This window comes from Pogoniulus pusillus, chromosome 16 (assembly GCF_015220805.1).
Source record: "Pogoniulus pusillus isolate bPogPus1 chromosome 16, bPogPus1.pri, whole genome shotgun sequence".
NCBI lineage: Eukaryota > Metazoa > Chordata > Aves > Piciformes > Lybiidae > Pogoniulus > Pogoniulus pusillus.
In genome coordinates, this window is record NC_087279.1 from 25344519 (window position 1) to 25369509 (window position 24991).

At 44.8% G+C, this 24991-nt stretch overlaps 1 protein-coding gene across 5 annotated transcripts in view; it reads right to left on the minus strand.

Moving 5' to 3' along the window:
* SUCLG2 (succinate-CoA ligase GDP-forming subunit beta) overlaps positions 1-24991 on the minus strand; it is a 161666-nt gene that overhangs the window by 27971 nt on the left and 108704 nt on the right. Inside the window, exon 10 of one of the 5 annotated variants that reach the window (XM_064157046.1) lies at positions 4074-4168. The exons of 2 other annotated variants lie outside the window; for them this stretch is intronic. In XM_064157046.1, coding sequence (XP_064013116.1) covers positions 4136-4168 — 33 coding nt within the window. In that variant the 3' untranslated portion in view covers positions 4074-4135. Of the gene's footprint in view, positions 1-4073; positions 4169-19136; positions 20373-24991 lie in introns of those variants that run through there. 2 more of the 5 variants (XM_064157045.1, XM_064157047.1) reach the window with 2 other exon arrangements.

Below are 24991 nucleotides of genomic sequence, written 5' to 3' on the forward strand. Positions count from 1 at the left end.
TGTTCCCCACCCCCACACACAATGAAATCACCCAGACTAGACTCAGAAGGCTGGAAGTTAAGGAAGGAAGCTTTCTATTCACAGCTTAGCACAATATGGAAGCAGATAGTTACAATATTTACAGCTGTAGACAGAAATACACAAGTTAAAGGTAATACAGAAACACAACAGCCCTCCCAGAAATCAGAGTCCCCAGGAGGGGTTCCCAAACACCCTTCCACCTTCCTTCCACCCCTCTACATTATCCCAGAGTCTGCCTTACATGCAAGGTGAGTTTAGAGGATCAGCAAGGGGAATTAGAAGCAGGATTAGCTGGGTTACACAGATCCAAGCAGAACAGCAGAAGCCCAGAGAGAAAACACAGACACCAACTCTGACAGACAGACACTCACTGCCTTATCTCTGTTTGTGTTTGTGCTTTTATACACCTCAGCAAGCCTGTGAGTGAAGTAGACATCACCATTATTTCCTCTTCTCAGCCTATAATCTATTTTTTCTTCATTAAAATATTCCAATTAGCCTCAACCTAGCACAATCTTGTAATAAGACTAGAGCTGACTGTTTTAACCACAACCCCAAAAGTGATTTAACCAGCAAATAGGAACTGTGAAAGAAGTTACAGAGCTACATTGAGAAACAGATGGAGTAAGCATAAAACAATCACAGATAAGCCAACATAAAGGAACTGAACTCCAGATTAATCAAGGTGAGATGTTCGAGGTAGTCATGGGGAAACATACACAGTGAAGTAAGTAGGTGAAGCATGTACATCACAGCCTGCTGCTTATGTCTCAACCCAGATATGTAGAGAACAACACATGGAACTACAGGTGTCCCTCCCTGTTAGCTGTATTCCCTTGCTGTATTCCTTTGCTTCACAAGTCATTCTGCAGTATGGTCAAGGAAAAAATATATATGAAAAAATGGGAATTAGCAAAAGCTTATGAGGATGTAGAACTCCCACATAAAATTGCAACAAATGTCAGAATGAGCCTCAGATGTATGCAGCCTTAATAGCTGAAACTAAGCATGGGGAAAATAAACAAATAGCCAGCAAACACTCACTTACAAACCCAACCATCTATCAACAGTCAAAAGCTGTCACTTGGCTCCAGCAGAAGGCTTTTTCTAAATTTGGGCTTTTTGCAGGGATCAATACTGCATTATATTTGCAATGCCACAGTAGTTCCTTGGTATAAGAATCCAAAGAGACAAGTAAAAAGCCAACTCCCAAACAAGATCCATTTCCATACTGCAAAACTCAACTGTAATATGGAATGAAAAGCAAACAGATAAATCCAGCAGTGTCCGATACCTTTCTTTGTTTTGGTTTGGTTTTTTGATTTCACTGATAAATGATCCACAGAAAGAAAAGTTTCTGTTGTCAGAATCTAGTTCATCACTTGAGAACCACACCTTGTTCTCCTGTACACACACCCCACCAAGGAGTGATCAGGATCTGTGCTAAGCTAGGAAAGTCAGTTCAAAGTCAGTATTTCAAAAGAAAACAATGCAAATACTTATAGGAAAGAAAATTAATGCAAGAAGAAACAGCCTAATGCACGTATTGCATGTAGGTTTTGTTAATTACTCTTTAAGTGCTTAAGCACAGTAGTAGCTAAAGAGAATTTGAAAGAGAGATTACATAAAAACGTTTCCAAGTGGCTGTTTCACGCTGAGCCGCAGTCTGCCATAGTAGTGCTGATTAATCAGGAAAGCCTTCCCTTCACTTTCAAGGCCTTTAATGGCCCATCATAATCTCATTCCCATCCTCTCCTTTCAAGCACCAGCGGGAAAGGTTCCTGACTAGCTTTTGTCCTGCCAGTTGATGGCAGCCATCAGCTGGAGTTAAGCACTCATCCTAATGCACTCTCTCACATCTGAACAAAGCTGTCTATTAAGATTCTCCCTTGCCACTCCTCTGACACTTTTTAGTCATGACTTCCAAAACCTACCACCTTCCAAAAACCTCATGGGCTGGCAAAGGTAAGACTCTTGGCAACCTGAAATCCCTGTGCTGTAGCTCTCCATCTTCTGTCTTGGACTCTACTGGAAGTAGGTCTCTCCTTCCATTTCTGCTCAGGGCACAGGTTCCTCTAATGGCATTAATACAGTTAAAGCATAAATGGAAGGAGAGAGGAGCAAGACTCTGCCTCTTCACCTAATATAACACGGCTGTAAATGTAAGTCATATCCTGGGACTGTCAGGTCTTTGAATCAGACTTGGATTTTATGCTGCACATATGAAGCCCTGGTCCATCAAGAGCCAGTACAAACGGAGAGACACTACCAGCAGCAACACCAGTAACCACCCTGTACTGCAACAGCAATTAACCCAATTCAGCAGCTGCAAAATGACACTAGTTGCACTGGGCAATAATACACTGGCCCTGAAAGCAAAGCCACATCTGCTTCCAGCTGTTGCCTTTCAATTCACTGTAGCTGCCATTTTCGTGCCACAATTCACTTCACAGGAAAGCACTTTAAATGAAGGCAGGCACTTGCAGCCACCCGGCACAGCGGCGCACAGCGCTGGAGTCTCACCAGTGCTGGCCCTAAACAAGGGCAGGTTATAGCTCTAGTAAGCAAGCAGATGACACATGGAAGTATGCCCAAAAGACTTTATCCACATCGTTTGGCAGGCGTGGGAACTCAGTGATTCTCAGCGTTGCTTGCAAAAATAAGATGATGGACAAACTGAACACATTTGCAAGGAGCTCCTGGTCCTTTATTTTTCAAGCAGAAAACCTCACATTTCCATGAGATGTCTCTTCAAAGTACTCCACCTTACTTGGTCTTTAGGACACTGACACAGCTGAAGAACTGATTACCTGATTTGACAAGACCATCTATCAATTAAATGTAGACACACACTAAAAAAAACCCAACCTGAGCCAAGATATCTGCAGCACTCTCAACAGCTCTCACCTGCATGACACCTTAGACCATTTACAAACAGCAAATGAGAGGATTCTGGTTTATTTCTGCCTAATTAAAACATTGTAAAAGAATTTAATTACGACATGCCAAAACACACAATTGTAAAGATCTCTCCTACAGAGAATTAGTGATGAACCAAATGATATTTTTCATTTTTTCTAATCAAACTGTTGGCAAGTGGTGTGGGCTTCCTGTTTGTAAACAACCATATGAATGCTAAACATATTTATTCACAACTTGACACGAGATACAGCTCTCTAATTAATCATTTCCCTGTGTAATTCAGACAAAATAAAACCCCAAACTTGCACCCCTCGCTTATTATGCAATAGTGGGTAACACACAAATGAATAATTATCTGGAATTATCAACTATCTACAGATGTGCAGCTCCTTTCAGTGCAGACAACGGCATAGCCCAGTGCAGGCTGGCAACCTCACACACATTCACTGCTGCTTTGTTTTATGTGAGAAAATCTCCTTACAATATTAAATAGGCTCAATCATGGGCTATTAGAACTATTGTTTCAGGTTATCTATTAATTGCAGGCTTCCCCATCTGTACTCAGTGCTAGAATGCCAGCCCTTCTATTAATTGGAAAATGCCTGCATGAGTGGGCAAAATGTTAAAAGCCAAATGGTAAAAGTTAAGACCAATGCTGTATAAATAAGGTGACTCTTAAGCTGTGCAAAGACGTCATTGGAATGAGCTGCTTATTGCTCTCTAGAGCTACCTGAAAGGAGGTTGCAGCCAGGTGGGGTTGGTCTCTTCTCCCGGGCACCAAGTGACAGAACAAGGGGACACAGTCTCAAGTTGTGCCAGGGCAGGTCTAGGCTGGATGTTAGGAGGAAGTTCTTCACAAAAAGAGTGATTGGCATTGGAATGGGCTGCCCGGGGAGGTGGTGGAGTCACCATCCCTGGAATTGTTTAAAAGGAGGCTGGATGAGGCACTTAGTGCTATGGTTTACTTAATTAGAAGGGTCAGGTGATAGGTTGGACTTGATGATCTTGAAGGTCTCTTCCAGCCTGGTTAACTCTGTGACTCTGTGAAATCCTGCCTTATTTTCAAAACATACAGGCTGACTTTCAGAGATATTTTTTTAATAGACTTTATTTAATTTCACAGGCTTAAATTATTTGCAAGAACAGTTTCTTTCCCAGATCAATAGATGCTTAGGTCTGAATGACTCCACGGCTACACTTCCAGTAAAGCCTTATTTTTAGTCTCCTGAAATGCAACAATTAGGAGTCAATATGAAGACAGAGCAAGCCATGTTTTTGTCAAAAGATGAAATTCTTTGTAGGAGTGTCATTAATTAAAAGAGACCAGAAATGTAATCTGCTGGGTTTGAATATTATAATGGCAGCATTTGTATGATTTTTTCACTCTACTGCAAGGGGAAAAGCAAATCTGTGAGATCTTTACAAGCTCATTCCATCCAAATGGAACAACATCTACATGCAGGCACATTGCACAAGTAACATCTTCGACAGACAAAAAGAAAAAACAACCAAAGCCAGCAAAACTGCACAACACACACACTTAAGGCCAGGACCTAGACTAGAGCAGCATGACTCCACCTCTTCCTAAATGCTTCTTCACTACGGTTAATCCTCAAACGCACAAATCCCCAAGTTTCTTACAGACTTAATACAAGGTCACTCCAGAAGTCCAATAGAGGAACTGAAAAAAACCAAATGTTTGTTTGGATACCTGTAACTCACGTACAGTACTGCAAACTAGTTCTCCTTGTGCGATGAAAAGAAAGGTGGGAAAGCAGGGTAAACAATTTAGCTTCATAATCCATGAGGTTGACTGAATGCTTCTTGAATAACAGCAGATAATACTGAATGCATTATCAAAGTTTCACTTTGTTGTTTGCCTTCAGTGTCTGCAGTGGGCAGATACACTCATTTATTATCCTCTGCCAGTTCTAGACTGGCAAACTCTTTCGAATTAGTCCCTCTACTTGAGCCTATGAATTTAATTCTTTCCACAAACAACTGGGCAACGTTTCAAAACTTTGCTTCAAGACAAGCAAGAAGTCCTGTATTGTACCTAACAGAAAAATCAACAGGCTACCTCTGGTGCTTGCTGGAATGCTGACTGACTTCAGATTAAACACAGTCTGGATGAAAAAAAACAACTAAAAGGATCACAATAATCTTGCCCCTCATACTTCTGAACAGCTCCAGTTTTGATCCAGAGTAGAAGCACATCTAAATCTCCAAGAACTTTCAAGAAGACTCCAAAATAAATTTGCTTTCAAATCTGTTTCACTGCCTGCAGTTCTCATTGCTGCTCATATCAATGAAGAAAAGTACTCTTTTAGAGTTAACCTTGTCTTTGCTCCAAACCCAAAAATTCAGCTCTACTAAAACTGCATTGAGGAGAACATGTACTTTAAAAGTAAAGGCACCAAGAAACAAACAAAAAACCCCCAATAAATTAAAGCCATGCTAAATGGTACAGTGATTATTGTATTACTCCTTTCCTTTGGGATTACTCTTATGGAATTAGGCAGATTGCTCACAAAATCCTCTCTGAATACATAATCAAAGCTATCTTAAGAGACAGGATGATTACAAGTCACAACTCCAGGCAAGATGCTGCTGCAGACAAAATCGATGCAGATCAGAAATGAGATGCACTGGAACAATGAGACAGGTCCTCGTTGCATCAAGCAATACATTCCAGCCATAATGCTCCAATACTTTACAGTCACTATTTCTTGATTTCTCAACTAGGCAGATGATAAACCCAAAATATTTCATTAACAATGCATCACGAAGCTTTGGGATTGAGAATTAAAGGGAGATTGAACTGTGTCAGCAAGTTCTGGCTACTCATGCATTATAAATACAATACACAGGCATGTGAAAAGGTTTCTTTGCAAGAGATTATCAAAGCAGTAACCTGATGTGGAAGAAAAAGCACTGTCACAGCTTAAGAACAAGACAGGTGTGTTCAGAAAGCAAAAAGCAGAATGAAAGGGTTGCTGTTCGTTTTGGCAGACACCTAGCAGCGAGTGTCTCAGGGTTTCATTTGAACTACCGGCAAGTCCTCTGGAAAGGCGAGGAGCCATCCAGGCAGTGACGCAAAGACAGCAAAGGAAGCGGCATGGGTCGATGACGCGCTGAAGGAACAACACCACAGCAATATTGCAATGAGTCAATTTACCACTTCCTGCACCCTTTCACACGTGCATGGATTCTTCTGCTCAAGTACAGCAGGAAGATTATTAACGTGGTTAAGTTTCATGTGTTGTGTCAAAGAAACCAACACCTGCCCAAAGGTGTCCTGGAGCACTGGGTACCCCAAAGTCCTCTCCCTCCCTGGTTCAAATGCCAGAGGAAAGATGCAAAACCCTGTTTCCCCCACTTGCCTTGCAGACCTCAGGGTGGGGGGGGCAAAGGGTCCTTCTGGCATGAGGGGTGCCCCGTGCTGACGCCCGCGCTGGAATCGCGCTGCTGCTTGGCTGTGTGCTTTGCACCTGGAAGTGGTAACTTGACACTTTGTCTAGGAAAGGTACAAATATTGGGGTGCTTCCTGCCTTGGGGCTCTCCCCGGCCAGGGCAGTTCTTGCAGAGAGTCTCCTGGCGCTGAGAAGGACAAGCTCCTGCAGGACAGGACTGTCCCTGCTTAGGACAGCTCCCCACCATAAGCACCCTTTTGTGCAAGCTTAACAGGCATAAGGAGCCTCGGATGTCCTTTGAAAGGGAGAGAGCTGACACACATCTGGGCCGCCCTTTCAGCCAGCCTGGCTCAACTGTGAGCAGTATAACTTTCTGCTCAGCCTGACTGACACTGGGAAAGCTGTGTTTGCAGCTTAGCCTATTCCATCTCCTGACCTATAAAACAAACAAATTCATCTATAGTACAATTTGTAAGATCTTCTCAATCAAACTGAGTCTGCTAATTGAACTAAATCAATTCCTGTATATAGTTCTGGGGGTGGGTTTCAGGAAAATAAAATAATTCTATTTTTATATATATTCCTGACCCAGGCATGTTAATTCCCTGCCTCCACAACAAAAGGCCAAATAATCAAGTCTAGACAGATCAAGTCTAGATAACAAAGCCCCGCAATATATGGCCAAAATTCATCATTTTTATCCATGTTTTCAAAAATTCAATGAAGCAGAGATTAGAGAAAAACTCATGCAGAACTGCCTCACACTGTATTTGATGTGAACAGGTGAGGTACATCACAAAGCCATTAACACAGCTACTTGCACTTCATTAGTCCTTATGCAAGTAGCTGTTTTACAAAAAAGTAATTCATTGAGTCAGCCAGGTTGGAAGAGACCTCCAGAAGATCATCCAGTCCAACCTAGCACCCAGCTCTATGCAGTCATCTAGACCACAGAATCATAGAATTAACCAGGTTGGAAGAGACCTCCATGCTCACCCAGTCCAACCTAGCACCCAGTCCCATCCAGTCAACCAGACCATGGCACTAAGTGCCCCAGCCAGGCTTGGCTTCAACACCTCCATGCACGGCGACTCCACCACCTCCCTGGGCAGCCCAATTACTCTCTCTGACAACAACTTCCTAACAACATCCAGCCTAGACCTCCCCTGGCACAACTTAAGACTGTGTCCTCTTGTTCTGGTGCTGCTTGCCTGGCAGAAGAGACCAACCCCACCTGGCTACAGCCTCCATTCAGGTAGCTGCAGACAGCAATGAGCTCTGCCCTGAGCCTCCTGTGCTGCAGGCTGAACACCCCCAGCTCCCTCAGCCTCTCCTCACAGGGCTCTGCTCCAGGCCCCTCCCCAGCCTTGCTGCCCTTTTCTGGACACCTTCCAGCACCTCAACATCTCTCTTGAATTGAGGAGCCCAGAACTGGACACAGCACTCAAGGTGTGGCCTGAGCAGTGCTGAGCACAGGGGCAGAAGAACCTCCCTTGTCCTGCTGCCCACACTGCTCCTGATCCAGCCCAGGATGCCATTGGCTCTGCTGCCCACATGGGCACACTGCTGGCTCATCTTCAGCTCCTCTCTGCCAGCACCCCCAGGTGCCTTTCTGCCTGGCTGTTCTCAGCCACTCTGTCTCCAGCCTGTAGTGCTGCTTGGGGTTGTTGTTTGGGAGAAGAGCCCAACCCCATCTGGCTACAACCTCCCTTCAAGTCACTGTAGACAGCAATGAGGTCTGCCCAGAGCCTCCTCTTCTGCAGGCTAAACAACCCCAGCTCCTTCAGCCTCTCCTCACAGGGTTTGTGTTCCAGGTCCCTCACCAGTTTTATTGCCCTTCTCTGGACACCTTCTAGCACCTCAACACCTCTCTTGAATTGAGGGGCCCAGTACTCAAGGTGTGGCTTGAGCAGTTGTTTTAGAGGGGTTTTACTCTGTGTTTGGGGTGAGATTTGAGGCTGATTTGAAAGTTTTAAAATAATGTAATAATATATACACAGAGAATTTCCCCCAAACTTCTGTACAGCCAACCCACACAAATTCTTTGTACACGGTCAGTGAAACTATCTTACAGAATGTCTATTTACAGCCGATTTAAGCAATTTGGTAGAGGTTGGGAAAGGTTCTGGTCAGAGAGTCTTGTGGCATAAAGTGCCGCTGGTAAAGTCAGTGAAATTCCTTAGCAACTCAAATCAGGAGAGTTCAAATACTCACTAATGGGAAGTCTCAGTACCTGTGGTCCCAAAAGATACGCATTGAAAGCCACGCAGTTGATTCTCGTGGCGCTGATAGTTCAATTTGGATTTTGGGGCGCGCTGTCTGAGGTGGTTCCACAGGCACGGCCGGGCTGATGTGGCGGGCTGGAGCGGCAGCCGGGAACGCCTCGGTCGGTCACCCGCTGGATCGGTGCAGAGTGCCGAGGAACAAAGAGTCATGGATAGCAGATAGAGGTAGTGGCCCCAGGCAGCAGGCTGGGAGAGGTGAGCGGAGGAGGTGGCAGGAGGCACTTTGTTTACCTGACTCGCCCTATTTATCAGAGGTGGGCCAAGATGGATGGTCCTTTGGCCACAATATTGTCCAATAAGCATCTGGCAGCAGGCCAAAACACACCAAATTAGGAAAGGTCCATAAGTCTGGTACCCCCAAATATGGGAAGACCATAAGTGGGGCACACGCTAAGCGCCTGGGCTTACGCAACCTGTTTACACCCACACTGTATAACCAGGGCTGGCCAGACTCTGCAGCACCGGGCGCCCTGCGCCCCTTTGTCCGTTCAACGTGTTTACCTCTGGCTTGGGCAGAGAAACATGTCCAGACAAGCATATAAGCCTATTTGGGCCTATGTGGCCCTCCACTACACCAGTGTTGAGTACAGGGTAAGAATAACCTCCCTCATCCTACTAGCCACACCATTTCTGATCCAGGCCAGGATGCCATTGGCTCTCCTGCCCACCTGGGTACACTGCTCACTCATCTTCAGTTACTCTCTACCAGTATCCCCAAGTCCCTTTCTTCCTGGCTGCTCTCAGCCACTCTGTCCCCAGCCTGTAGTGCTGCTTGGGGTTGTCATGGCCAAACAGGCAGGACAAACTCTTTGATGTGCACGATACTGTAACAGTTCATCTTATGAACATCCGAATAGAGATGTCTGATCTCTTAGTTTGCTCAGTGATTGTTTTCAGGGCTTTGCTGCATGGCATGTGTTTGTAACCCTCCTTCTAAAAGCATGCTGGTCCACCTGTGTGCCAAATAATATGCACGGACAGAGGGAGCACTGCACACAGCTGAGAATGTGAAGAGTCACACAGAAACCCTCAAAGAAAGAAGAACCATTTCACTGATTCCTGGATAGTCCTTTCAGTTTTCTAATTATGAGAGAGCTACAGGTAGCAGCTCCCTTCAGTGGAGTATGATGTGAAGTCATCTCCTGCTTCTCATTAATGTTTCATTCCTACAAGGAAAGGTCTTTCCTGGGAGCCCTCAGTGGCAGTGCAAGCCTGTTTCTTTCACTTTCCAACACCAGGCACGTATTTACCACTCACTTTTCTGTTCAGTTGCATAGCTGGCTATGCAATTTGCACACATCAGCCACGGCAGCAGACAGCTTTTCACCAAAAACTGGGAACTTGACATATACCTTGTCCTGCCTTAGGCTTAAATTGATTAATTCATCTTTCACTCCTGGTAAAGCCTTCCATTAAAAAAACACCTTAGTAGGAAGAGGCAGATTTTACAGACTGAACCAGAAAGCAGACTTCCAGCATCTTTGTCACACTTGGGAACTTGCTGTTAAGCACAGCTCCTAAGGAAGTCTTTAACTTAATTTTGCTGCTGCTATCTACACAAGTTTCTTGTTCTGAACTATTTTGTCCTGTGTAAAATTCAAGAGCTACAAAGCAAGGACTGCCTCAGTTACTTCTTGTCTTACAGCTGAGTTTATTTCTCACATTTTCAGATTTTTCACAAAGAAATGGAGTCAGAGAAAGCAACCACAAGCTAAAAAACTGACTTAAGAAACCCAACCTGTGGGAATTGACACAGACAAAGTTTCACTGCCCTGTACTTCAGAGACAGGACAGAGACAGCCAACTGAGAAGGAGGCAAAGAGCAGTTTGCAAGCAATGAATCAAGGCAATAGAAAGGCTTAGATGCATTTTCAAACAGGGTAGGAAGGATGAGCCAGGGAGCTCCAGGCCAGTCAGTCTCATCCCTGTGCCCAGTAAGATCATGGAGCAGATCCTCCTGGAGGCACTACTGAGACAGAAGAACAGTGAAGAGGTGATTGGCTACAATCAGCATGGCTGCACCAAGGGCAAATCCTGCCTGACAAACCTGGTGGCCTTCTTTGAACAGGTCACAACATGAATAGATGAGGAGCGAGCAGCTGATGGCACTGACCCGGACCTGAGCAAGGCCTTTGGCACTGTCCCACGTCACATCCTGGCCTCCAAGCTGGTGCCACATGGGTTTGATGGGTGCACCACTGGATGGATAAAAACTGGCTTGGTGGCCACACCCAAAGAGTGGCTGTCAACAGGCCCATGTCCAAGTGGAGGCCAGTGGCAAGTGGAGTCCCTCAGAGATCAGTCCTGGGACCAGTTCTTGTTCAACAGCTCTGTGGGTGCCATGGACAGAGGCATTGAATGCACCCTCAGTATGTTTGTTGACCACACCAAGCTGTGTGGTGCAGCAGACAGGCTGGAGGGCAGGGATCAATCCAGAGGGACCTGGCCAGGCTGCAGAGGTGGGCACAAGCCAACCTCATGAGGTTCAATAAGACCAAGTGAAAGGTCCTGCAGCTGGGTCAGGGCAACCCCAAGCACAAACCCAGGCTGAGCAGTGAGTGGTGGAGAGCAGCCCTGAGGAGAGGCACTTGGGGGTGCTGGTGGATGAGAAACTCAACAGAAGCCAGCAGTGTGCACTTGCAGCCCAGAGGGCCAACCAGATCCTAGGCTGCATCAGGAGAAGTGTAGCCAGCAGGGCCAGGGAGGGGATTCTCCCCCTCTGCTGTGCTCTGCTGAGACCCCACCTGGAGTACTGTGTCCAGTTCTGGAGCCCTCATTACAAGAGGGATGTGGAGATGCTGGAGAGTGTCCAGAGAAGGGCCACTGGGATGCTCAGAGGGCTGCAGCAGCTCTGCTATGAGCACAGACTGAAAGAGTTGGGGCTGTGCAGGCTGGAGAAGAGGAGGCTTCCAGGTGACCTTCTTGTGGCCTTCCAGGATCTGAAGGGGCCTACAAAAAAGCTGGGGAGAGACTTTTTAGGCTCTGAGGGAGTTCCAGGCCTGGGGGGAATGGAGCAAAGGTGGAGGTGGGGAGAGTCAGAGTGGAGGTGAGGAGGAAATTGTTGAGCATGAGAGTGGAGAGAGGCTGGAATGGGCTGCCCAGGGAGGTGGTTGAAGCCCCATGGCTGGAGGTGTTTAAGGCCAGGCTGGATGAGGCTGTGGCAAGGCTGACCTAGGGCAGGGTGTCCCTGCCATGGCAGGGGGGTTGGAACTAGATGATGCCTGTGGTCCCTTCCAACTCTGACTAATTCTATGATTCTATGCTCCTTATCCTCCTAACGGCTGCTCTAACACCTGTCCCCTTTCTATGGCTGTGGCCCTGTGGAGGAAGGCTGGCTATCTCTTAGACTGGAGAGAAGGCTTTCTGTTTATGCCAATTATTATTACAGACTGCCTGCTGTTTCCCTGTCTACATGCTGTGCCCGCAGGATAAAGATGCATAACCCCTCAGGTTGTTAGAATAAATGTTCTCACTGGATCTGAAGAGTGGGCTGGGAACTCCTCCCACACCAACACTACTGAATGGAAGATTACAGAGTAACTTTTGAAAGGGAACACCATACTAAAACTGGAAGTTCAAATGTATAAGCATTAAAATAGGTTAACTGTGGAAAAATCACACAGGTGTGTGCGTGGTATCTGCCCAAACTAATGAAGCAGGGATACTCAGCCGGAGGATTTCTTCTAGATTGCCAATTCAATCAGAGCACATCCAGGAAATACTAAGCAATAGTTTGCAGGCAGGCAGATTAGAGTACCTTAAAGGTCTTTCCTAATCTTCAAATCTGTCTCAAGAAGCACAAACAGATTTGGTTGTATAACCTCCACGTACCTTAAGATACTGAGCATATTAGATATATAAACTTGATTTTACCCTAGAGTAAAAGAGTAGCTTTTCCTTGGCTTTCCCTTGCATAACTACTTATGGGCACGGACCAGCAGATGCAAGCCTGCTCACAGATTCACAGATTGCAGAGTCGGAAGGGACCCTCGAAGGTCATCTTGTCCAATCCCCCTCCAGTGAGCGAGGACACCACCAACTAGATTAGGCATGGCATGCTCATCAGCTGGATGAACAGCTGACCCACAGTTCTGGAGACCAGTTTGTCTCATTCAAGAACTGCAAGTACACGAGGAAATACGAGTTCAAAAGCCAATGAAGTGGAATGGCAGATACTTGACATGATGAAAAAGAATATGCACTTTAATAACAAAACCAGGTAAGGGAGGTAAATGAAAGGCAGCATTCCCCTGGATATGCGTTAAAAGTCAGAGGAACAACCGGGGCGGCTTCTGCAGTACTGCTGCTGACAGTGCATCCAGAAGGAAACAGAAGAGGATAGAGTAATTTCAGGGTTCATTAGAAACACAGAGGGTGGAGATGAAATCGGTGTTTGTCAAACAGAAAAAGGACAAAATCAGTGGGAAAAGAAGCTTTGATTTCAAGCTTCTAAAGTGAGTATTATGAATCATGTAAAGTTACACCCCCCAACCACATTGCCAAGCATAAAGTTACATAAATACAAGCATCTGCAAAACTTAAATGCAACACCATAAATGCTACACCAAAATGATCCTTTTCACTGCATGCCTTAAGTACCCTGCCTTGCTTTCCCTAAGCATTCCTAGTGCGTGAACACCTATTGACTGGAGCATATAGCATATAGCTTACAGCTTGCTGGGCTGAGCCCAGGAAGAAATGAGCCAGGCAGCTTCTATGTGCTGCTCAAAAACCTCACCTGGAGCTTCCCAGAATCCACAGAGAATCGATGAACGAGGGCTGGAAGTGAATAAAGACTAACCCATTTTTCAGCAGCATAACTTCCTAGTAGCAAATGACATTTCTTGAAATTCATCTACTGGCCTGCAGTAGTGTCAGAGGGCAGGAGACACTGCCCTGTAGGTAGCACCTACTCCAAAAGAACACACAGCTTCAGTAATCATCTTCACAAAATGTAGGAGTTCTGAAGGTAAGAGTAATTTCTGGTACTGAGATTAAGAGGGTGACATAGCATCATCCTAATGAACACTAAAAGCAGCAGCAACTTATACACACAAACTTGAGATGACTGATCATGATTATATCCATCAGCTGCTCCCTTGACAGCACATTGTGAGGGTAGGACATGAGATGAGAGCAGAGGAACTCATCCCAGAGAATAAACTAAGCATATACAGAAAGTTATGCTGAATGGAGCAAAAAGAGATGGGAGGAAAAAACACCCAAGTGTTTTGTTGATGAATTTTCTGAGCGTTGTAACCCTAGGCACTGTAACCCTACCGAAGTCAGAGCTGAGTGGATTGCCACCTGACGTTACCTCTTCTAACAGCAGAAATGGGGGAAAAAACACTGAACACTTTTCGTGTGGCAACCACTGCGCAAACAGCACCTTTTGCAGGCCGCCAGAAACATATGTTTCCAGCTAGCACTGTACATCCTCTGTTCCAGGTGACTCTCTTCTCTGGCCTGCTGCTGAAGGAAAGAAATTGCCAACAGCAGAGTATTATCCAGCTTGATATTCAGAGAAGGCCATTTCTAGACCGTTTCATACCCGAAGCAAGTCTGCTAGCAGGAAACAAAACGCTATTCTGCACTGCACCCAGTTCTGCTATTCTGCTGTGGTGTCCAACTATAGAGGATGCCACTGCTGAACACCAAAGACAAGGAAAGGCATGTCCCTTGATAGGGAAATGAGACACAAGCATGTGCCTACCATGTGCCTAAATGGGGCTGCAGACAAAGGCTGGCTAAGGGCAGCCACCATACACACAAACAACATCAGTGGCCTATTCTGTAACCATGTAGCTGTACACAACTTACATTTGTGTTTCTAAAACTATATTTATCCTGATGCTGATGGACTTCACAGCCTGGATTAGTGAATAAAACAAAAGCAACCTGAGCAACAGAAATGTAAAACTACTATAAATTCTGTAGATGAATAATATTAGTGGCTGTGTTATAACAGTAAGTGCTCACCCAGCACAACACATGAGAGACAGGGTAACAAATAAACCATTCAAAACATATATTTTAGAAGTCTGCATGATCCTTCCTCTCTCCCCCTCCTCAAATATTTATTTTCTAATAGCCATAATGACCTCAGTATTCAAGGCAGCCATCGAAGATTAATGACCAGTGGAGGTTAATGGTCCTCAGCTATTCTTCAAGCCATCAACTCCTCCCAGCCAGTCATCAATCCCCACGAAATGCCTTAATGCTTCACTTATTACTGCTTAAGCATCAAGCCTGTAAATTTTCAGGGCATTAAATCTCAAAAAGTAACCTTTTTCTCGTCATAGACCACTATTTCAAGAAGGCAGACAGATGAGATGAAACGAAAGTGACTTTGTTTTACAGGGATTCTCTTTGGCTTTACAAACCAATAGCATTTCTTTGTGTTTATTTGCATTTGTTTGCCTTGGACACTAATAAGTAACAACCCCTTTCTTGTCAATTCAGTCAATTTCCTGACAATATGTTCTATCAAACCTTCCCCAGCTAGCTTGTCAGCAGGAAAAAAGTCTTAATGAGAACATGGTTTATTAGTTTCTTTCTGCTGCAGGAAAACAACAGTTTTTCTAGTACTTCCCCCTTCTGCTGAATGCATCACTGATCTCTGACACCTCTGCAGGTACATACAGACATGCACGCTGCCCACAGCTCAGCACCAGTGTCCTGGAGTCCTGTACCCCTAAATTCCTCTCCTGCCTGGACTTCAGGGGAAGAGGGAAAGCCGCCTGGTTTCCCGCCCCCCCCTTGCCTGCCCTGCAGCCGTGAAAGGGGTGAGCAAAGGGGTCCTGCCCGCACGAGGACTGCCCCGTGAGTTCCCGCGCTGGAGCCAGGCTGGGATTGGCTGTGCGCTTTCGCGCCTAAGGTGTGGTAACTCTGCCCTTTGTCTAGCGAAGGGTATAAATATTGGGGTCTTCCCCCCTTTGGGGGTTCCCGCTTTGGAGTCCATCCCTGCCTTGGACGTTCGTATTTGCCTGAGAGCTCCCCCACTCTCCCCTCGCCTTGGATGCAGAGAGATCGTCAAAGAACTGCTTTTTCCTATGGACACCTTTGTAAACCTAACGACTCTTAATGGTCCACCGGATAGCTGCTGAAAGGTGAACCACAAAAGACCGCACCAGGAAGCCTGACCGTGAGATATTTTGGCTCAGCTTTATTAAGTAAGAAACCACTATTAATTAATAGCTAAAGCCTTTTCCAACTTCTGACTTCCAAAATAGTCAGACTATTGATGGTATCCCTGTAGGTAATTCTCATGCGACTGAATTTGCTAATTAAACTAAATTAATCTTTGTCTATATAGTTTGGGGGGCAGGTTTTTTGGAAAATAAAATAACTATTTTTGTATAAATTTCCCGACTCAGCTACACATTAATTCCTGCCTTCACAACAACCAGTGACATCTGCAGCAGACCACCCTGGAGGATGTGGCATTGCACAGCTCAAGGCCACACAACCTGGTGTGTACCACAGGCTCTGCCACTGGCTGCTGTGTAACCTTGCAATGGTCTTGCTGCCTCCAGAGGCCTTTTACTTTTCACACTTTAGTTGTTTAGATTAAACTGCTTAAGGAAAGGAAGTCCTACTGTAGGATGCTAAGAGACCTTCATTTCAGTCCAGGTTCTATTCTGTACTCCCACATAAAACGACTCTGCCAAGGGCCAGTTAAACTCAGCGTTCACCTGGACATACCTTTTATACTGAAGTGGTTAGCACATAAAAATTACCCTGACTCCAAGTCACTTACAGGTCTTTTGGAAAGCCATGACACACGATAAGGCATTTGCTTAGTTGCCTCTGGATGCCAACAGAATATGGCAAAAAGTAAAGTATTTCTTCAGAGAGTGACACGGTCAATCAAATTTAATCTATATCCACTCAGAAGGTCAATTATCCAAATATGTCTAACCTAGACTGCACCTGATCTAGGCAGCCCATCAGTCATCTAAAGGGCAGCCTTTCTTTGCTTTTTGTCTTTCCCTTTCTCTTACTCTTTCTAATGGACACCAAGTTTTACATTCTTTTGCTATTGCCATACTCTGGCTAGTAAGACCTGCTTTACAATGCATTCACAACTTCAATTCTCTGACATTCAACAGAAAAATACTTTGTAGGGCTCAGTGTCCACAGAGATGACAAACAAAGCACAGTTTCATTATATCTCAATCACTTTGTTTGAGAAAAACACCACAACAGATTCAGAGATGATGCTGACATTATATCTGGGAAGATACTAGACATTATGTCAGGCTATTATCATCCTCGTTTCTATCGGCACTCAGCTGGCATTAGTAGTGAAGGCAGCGGGGCCGGCTGTCAAACGTGCACAAACCAACAAGCTGCTTGAATGTCAGCTGCATGTATTCAATTAGAAAATCTACTCCAGCATGGAAAAAGCTTGCTTCTGAGACAGGGCAGAACTGTGGTGTGCGATGAGCAGGAAAAAAATGACAGAAAATTAATAAGCATGGACAAAAAAATCACCTCCTTTCTGCAATAACAGCTACAAACAGAAAGATTAACTTTAATGTATTAACTCTTAAAACGGTAACGTCCAAAGCGATCAAAGGAAAACAGCATGGGCAAGTCCATGCCATGGTTCTGCACCAGAGACTGATAGGATCTATGACCTTCTAGGATCTAATCTGGGACCCTGATCTTGGGGCTCCTCAGTCTCTGACACTGCCTTTCTCCCGGTGTATTCAATAAATCTGCTTCTCAGTTTCAAGCAGAGCTGTTTGGGATTTTTTAACAGCTCTGGCGACAAAACAACCTAAGACCCACAATGCAAAGCTGGCACATCACTTCTCCTCCACCCAGACACAGCCTGGCATTAAAAGACACCAGGCCTACTCCATATGAATCTTCCAAAGCAATCTTTGTTTCCTCCTCCTGCAAGGTGTTGCACTGTGGAGATGTACTGAGCCACTGCTTCCTACCAGGGAGGTGGATAATGCTCTGTATTTGGAAGTGCTGGTGCAAGCCGGAGTGCAGAGACTGAGAGAACTGGTACAGAAGGAATGACAAGATGTTAGGAATACAGGTTCCCATATGGGACAGGACAAAGACCCAAAGGAAGAGGGAGGAACTGTAGAGGTAATTCCTGCAAAACTTTGGAGTTACTGAAAGAGCACCACTGAGGCCAGATTCTTCACCAGATCTAAAACTGGAACCATGCCACAGCCTCTAGAACCAGCACTTACCACTTGCCTTCTTCTGTGCACACAGCAGGATCACTAATTAACACCCCTCCAAAATACCTACATTGAGATCTAGTTACTCTGTTGTCAGGCTATGAAATACCTTTACTTTTTTAACCTACCTACTTTCAGAGTTTTCCAGAGAGATGGACTCCATTGCACTCTGATATTAAGTTCCTTTTGGCAGTTTTATGAGACAAAACACAAACTGGGTAGGAGTGTGTTGTGGAGGCAGGAAATTAATGTGGCCGAGTCAGGAATTTTATACAAAAATAGAGTTATTTTATTTTCCCAAAAGCCCACCCCCAAAATTATAGACAGAAATTAATTTTGTTTTAATTATCACATTCAGTGGCTTTGAGAAGATCTACAGGATGCCATCGATAATCTGACTATTTTGGAATTCAGAAGTTGGAAAAGGCTTTTAGCTATTAAATTATAGCATTTTCTTCCTAATAAAGCTGAGCCAAAATAACTCATGATCAGGCTGACTTCATCCTGGGGCCTGTCCCTCTCGCTCTCTTTCAGCAGCTTCAGGAGGGTTGTTAGAGGTACTCAGGTCTGCACAGAAGACCTTAATGGCTGTAGCAGTCCTTTGGAGCTCTTTCTGTATCCAGGCCAGGCGAGGCGGGGGGGGTGAGAACTCTCAGGCAGGAACAAAGTCCAAGGCAGAACCCCAAAGGCGGGCAGTCCCCCAATATTTATACCCTCTCTAGACAATGAGCAGAACTACCACTTCCTTAGGCGCGAAGGGCACAGCCAATCCCAGCCCGATCCCAGTGCGGGCACTGCACGGGCACCCCTCGTGTGGGAAGGACCCTTTGCTCTCCCCCTTCAGACCTGCAGGGCAAGCTGGGGCAGGGGGAGGGTGGGGAACCAGGCAGCTTTTCCTCTCCCATTCAAGCCACAGGGGGAGAGGAATTTAGGGGTACACAGGACTCCAGGACAGAGTGAAAAACCAATTTATCAGACTCCTCACCTGCATTAGGCAGGGCACATAGCAAGCTAATTTCAGGATCATAGTCTTACACCACAGCTCTTACTGTTAGGGAATTTTTGGATGATATTCACTGCTCTTTGTGTTTTAAAAATGTTTAGCTCCAGTTTTACTAAGATTAAGTAACTGTACTCCCTCCCTTACGTTTACACCTTTTATACACTTCAAAATGCTCAACATGTCCCTCTACCCAGGGAGCATAATATTTTTAACACTTCCCTACAACCCTTTCACCCCCTGCCTCCACTCTTTTTGATACTCTCTTTGATTTATTCAGACACAGAAGTTTTATGGAAGGAGAAAATGAAGGCATTTATTCAGGTCCAAATTATCAAAAGCTCCATGAGAATGATTTCAAAGGGGAGGAAATAAAAGTTTTCCCTAATCACATATTTTAAAAATGCAATCAAAATTCAACCGTTCCTTCAAAAAAACATTAACAAGAAGAGCTAACACTTTTGCTGTACTTCAGCATAGGAAAGGTACAGTAGTGCCTAGAAGCATGCTGGACAGGAGAAAAGCAGCAAGGATAAGGGAAGTTCATGTAAAACTTGAATGAGGAAAATGTGCATGCAGCATGCATGGAAAAATGGGATGTGCAATAGGGAAAAAGGGAATAAAAACTAATAGAAGGCAGTGTGGGAAACAATAAAGGTTTCACTACTGTGAGCTCAGAGTGACAACATCTGTCTAGGCACCAGAGATAGGCAATGTCCTACACGGAGGTCCCCTCCATGAGTGACAATAATCATAAAGATACAGCATGTGCACCCTCAGATTTTATTTCACATCATTTACTTGGGTTTGGCTTTCTGCTGGTGGGCTTTTGAAATCAGATTCCACAGAAACCATCCTGGCTCAGATGCAGCTTGTGAAAAGCTGTGCCAGTGAAAAGTTAGCTCATATGTAATTTTGAAATCGGAAGAGTGCTTTGGGTTAAAAAAATCCCCAAATACCACAAAAGAAACTGTTCTGAAATGTCTGTTATAGCTGTAGCTGCACCAACTACCTTTACCCAGTGGACAGTCAGTGCTTCACTGTACGCTATGCAACCTATGGAGAAGCCTTTTCCCTTCACTCTTCAGGCAGTCAGTTGCTGAGAAAGAACAGTATCCCAAAAAATTCCAACTCCAGTAGAATTTGGACCTTTTAGATACACTTCCAAGTACTCTCTCAGTATCTCACTTCATGCAGGAGAGGTGTCCTGCATTTAACAAGTTACGTGTCTTTGATCCTAAGTCTCAAGAACTAGACTGCCCTTCTCTCTTCTATTCCTGACAGGTTTTGTGATCTCAGGGATGTTACTCGGTTGTTTCTGAAAGGTACAAAACACTTCCACTTCTCCTCCTGCTAAGAGTGTTCCAAGAAGTGGTGCTATAGAGCTCTTGGGACCATAGAATCCTCTTGTGTTAGCAAGGTGGCTGGAATCCATCTTCCACCAAGGCAGTGACATTGATAACTTCTTGGTGGCTCTACTTCATTGTCCCCGATGCAGTCAGTTTCCTCCTGGAAAGATGAAGATCTAAAAGCACTATAAAATTCCAGTCACAAATGCTATTTGGAAAATAAAAGCAAAGAGGAATCTACAGGTTAGGAAAACAATGCCCACACTGCCAAGCTGTCACCATGCCAGCAAGCAATAGTTAGCTTCAAAGCACAGAGTTATGTGAACACTGCTTAAGACTTCCTATAGGTGCCCATAAGTAACTGCATAGGTGCATTAGCTGAGAAAAACCCAACAATTTAGTTCACTCTGCACAAGCAGGAACGGAGCAGGTATTAAGGACACACTCTGACTTCAGTTAGATGAGCACAAGCCAGCACTAACACTCCAGTACCAGGAGATCTATAACTAATAGAAATATCTCACTGAGAGGAAAAGCAGACACCAACTGCTCATGGAAATGAAGTCTTTCCCCTCTCTCTGACAGTTTTGGAATTTCATCTATACCTCTGAATAAAGACATCTGAAAATTATTCTCAGTTAAATCCACAGAAGCATTGACTTTCAGAATCTACAACGCTCAAAGCAAAGACACCTCCAGTGCTCACTGACAGAATCGCCACAGAGTCTCAGCAGCTGCAGAGCAAGCACTGAGAAATGCAGCCTGAGTGTCCATAACTCACTCATGATAATGTATCCAAGCAGTTTTTCCTCTGTCAAGAGGATTTCACAATTCAAGATGCAGCTTGACAGATAACAAGCAATCAGGAAACCACTCTCACGTATGAAGTGATCATCAGGGTGACCCAGTAAAGCCTGTGCTCCTCCAACAGTCCAAATCCAAACCAAAAGGCATGCCTCTAGTTCAAACCTCTACATCTTTGTATTTACTCCCCAGAAAACCCAAAAGGGCTTCAGGTCAAAGACTCTTTCTGAAAAATCCCTTTTTGCCTTAAAATGGCAAACTCTGGCACAAGGACTGCATTAATCTGGTTGGTCTAAGATCAACCTATTGGGTTAAGTGTGGAAAACTGTCCCATACGGAAAAACTGTTCCTGACATCTTCATGTTGAACCATTCAGCTGAAATCAAGCATTGCACTCGATCACTTCTCAGCTCCCGGATCACTGCTGCGAAGCAACAGGTCAGGAGATTCGATCTGCAGAAACTGCTTTGACATTAAGTTCATAGGAGCAGAGCTGGAACCGGCAGCTCCACTGCCAAGGACTACTGCAGTTTTGTAATACAAAAATTCCTGCCTTGTATCTTTCCAGCTTCAGACTCCAGAACTGGCTGTAACAAACTAAGCAGAACAGATTTAATGTCTTTGATACGCAATCCCCCCCTTCCCCAAACAATGTAGCAGTCGCATGAATGAAGCCCACACAGATATCCACACCTCTTGTCCTGCAGTCCTCAGAGCACCCTCCAAACAGACCCAAAACAGAAAAATACACCCAAGTTTCCTTATGAGCCAAGGATTAAGAAAGAGGCATGGGATACTACCTGCTTCCATTTACGTTAGTGAAAAGTACTCAAAAACACTTGGAGAGTTGCTGTGAAACCTTTCCAGAACTGGAAAACCTTGTTACAGCTTTAAGTGCTTCTGCCTCAGAACCTTCAAGACCCTCTGTTATCTAAAATGTTAGATAATGCCTCAGTGCATTGCTAAGTTAAAACCTCTGAAGTAGGGCTGAAAAGCTCTTGAATACATGAGCAAGATCAAAGCAGGTAAGTTCAATAAACTATGTAGTCAGTGTTTAGGGGCTTCAGGAGCATCACTTCCACAGCATGTTGGAAGTAATTTTCCCTAGTGACATGCTATGTTTTGTCTTAGTGAACATTTAACCTCTAGATTTGGACAGCACACATTTGGCACAGGCACATTTCTTTAGGGAACACCAGAGTGGTTACTTCAAGTGACAGTTTTCTAATTATTCTGTCAAGCATCAATCTGTGAAGTTCCCAGTTCCTCAGCACCCTGACTGACAGGGCAATCAGTGCTTTACTTAAAGCCTCTAGAGCTGTTCTGTCCTGACAAATGCTCTTAGAAAAAGTAAATCCCAACCAATACCAACTCCCCAGCATTCAAAGGAGTGGAATAGTTGACTTCCAAAACAATTCCCCACTTTCTGCAAATACAGGGCCTCCAAGCAACAAAATAATTGCATTAGTACATAGAATGTGGGAAGAACAGACCAAACCTGTATTTTCTCTTATATCACAGCAATTCATTTTAGCTGTCTCAGTTTGAGAGGCTGATAGAAGTACATCAAAACCAGAGAAGGAATTGAGATAAGGTGATCATTTCCACTAGGAAGTTTTCCTTCTCTTGACAGGACCTCCACAGTACTTTTAGCTTGATTCCAAGTTCTCCTTATTTCTGATGAATATCATCTTCCTCTGTTGAGGGTGGTATTGTGACTTCTCTTGGGGTCTTACAGCACCACTGACTGTCAGAAGTAGTCACAACCACAATTTCCTAAATTACATGAAAGTACTTCACAGTCTTTATCTGCTGTGTAATTAAATTCATCAAGGAGGCTAAGATATTGACCAGTAAGTTGGCACTACAATTAGGTAAGGTGAGATTTATAAGCCAAGGTGCTGCACTTGAGAATTCAATAGAGGAGATGCTCTTCTTGGCTTGCTGGGACAACCTGTATTGCTATTGTTCAACTTAATACATTAAGAGAAGACCTCCCACTGTACAATACAGCAGCCCCAAAACCAGCATGTCACTGATACTGGTTTCTATTGCAACTCTATTTTGTCAAAGTTGGTCCTTTGATTTTTAAAAGGTAAACTATGAATAATGCAAGCCTGGGGACTAGCTCTTGACTGTGACCACTGTGGAGTGCTGTATAGTAAAACAGACTGACAGAACTCACTGCAGACTAACAAATAAATGAAATACAAAGTCAGGTGTCAAACAAGGGCAGAAGAGCACAGCACACTTGATCACTAATTGGAGTGAAACCCAGAAAGTCTCTCTAGATTTAATGATTTAATGATTCCTTTTTTTTTTTTTTGAGGACATTAAATATGAAAATATATTCACACACACAAAATTCATTTTTTTCTTGGATCAGAGTCAAAACTCCCAGTACACAGACTACCTGTGATTCATGAAATGAAGAAAGGAAGCCTGTTCTAACGAGAGCTCAAATCCAGTCATAGGCCAGCAACAGCTGCATAAATTTGTTGGTTGGGTTGGGGTTTTTTTTGCGGAGCAGCTTAACATTAGATGGGTTTTATATATAAATCATCACTCCCATCAACCACAGAATCATAAATGTTGAAAAAGACCTCTAAGATCATCAAGTCTTAATATCAAATGATTAATTTTCCTTAATGAGCCACATCCCTTTTGGAGATTATGCTGAAGAATGTATTGCCAGAAGGAAGATTCACTGAACTCAATAGAAGCACTTAGAAATGGAACTACTGTGCACTATAAGAACAAACATGAGAGTTTGGCATCAACAATGGACTAATGGTAGGCATGAAGGACTAAAGCTTATCTGGCCCAGAATTGTCCTCCAGGATCTACACATCTGACCTAGTAACAAACTATTTCAGGCAATCAACTTATTTCTAGTTCTACAGGTTTAGTCTTCCACCAGTGAAGCTTTTTCACTGCAGTGTCAGATGAGGGCAGGTGGCAACAGAGAGGAGGAGAATGGTGCAACCATGGAGGACTATCTTTGATATGCTAAAACTGCCACAGACCCAGTTTCTGGATGAAGGGAATGACAGGGCTGACCACTGATAGTGTAAGTGAAGCAAGGAAGCACTTGAGTGAAAAAGCCTAAAGCTGCAGTGGCTGCACTGGCAGGAAGGAAAGGCTGAACTCATCTGCTTTTCCAACTGAAGTTCAACAGACTTACAGCATATTAACTTTATTGATGATCTGGAGCAGGGGATTGAGTCCAGTATCAGTTTGCAGATGACACCAAGCTAGCAGCAGGTGTGGAGCTGTTGGAGAGTAGAAGAGCCTTGCAGAGGGACCTTGCCAGGCTGGATGGGAGGGCAGAGGCCAATGGGATGAGATTAACAAGGCCAAGTGCAGGGTTCTACACTCCAGCCAAAACAACCCCAAGCAGCACTACAGGCTGGGGACAGAGTGGCTGAGAGCAGCCAGGCAGAGAGGGAGCTGGGGGTGCCAGTAGACAGTAGCCAAAGATGAGCCAGCAGTGTGCCCAGGTGGGCAGCAGAGCCAAGGGCATCCTGGGCTGGCTCAGGAGCAGTGTGGCCAGCAGGACAAGGGAGGTTCTTCTGCCCCTGTGCTCAGCACTATTCAGGCCACACCTTGAGTGCTGTGTCCAGTTCTGAGCTCCTCAATTCAAGAGAGATGTTGAGGTGCTGGAAGGTGTTTGGAGAAGGGCAGCAAGGCTGGGGAGGGGCCTGGAGCACAGCCCTGTGAGGAGAGGCTGAGGGAGCTGGGGGTGTGCAGCCTGCAGCAGAGGAGGCTCAGGGCAGAGCTCATTGCTGTCTACAACTACCTGAATGGAGGCTGTAGCCAGGTGGGGTTGGGCTCTTCTGCCAGGCAAGCAGCACCAGAATAAAATGACACAGTCTCAAGTTGTACCAGAGGAGGTCTAGCCTGGATGTTGTTAGGAAGTTGTTGTCAGAGAGAGTAATTGGGCTGCCCAGGGAGGTGGTGGAGTTGCTGTCCCAGGAGGTGTTGAAGCCAA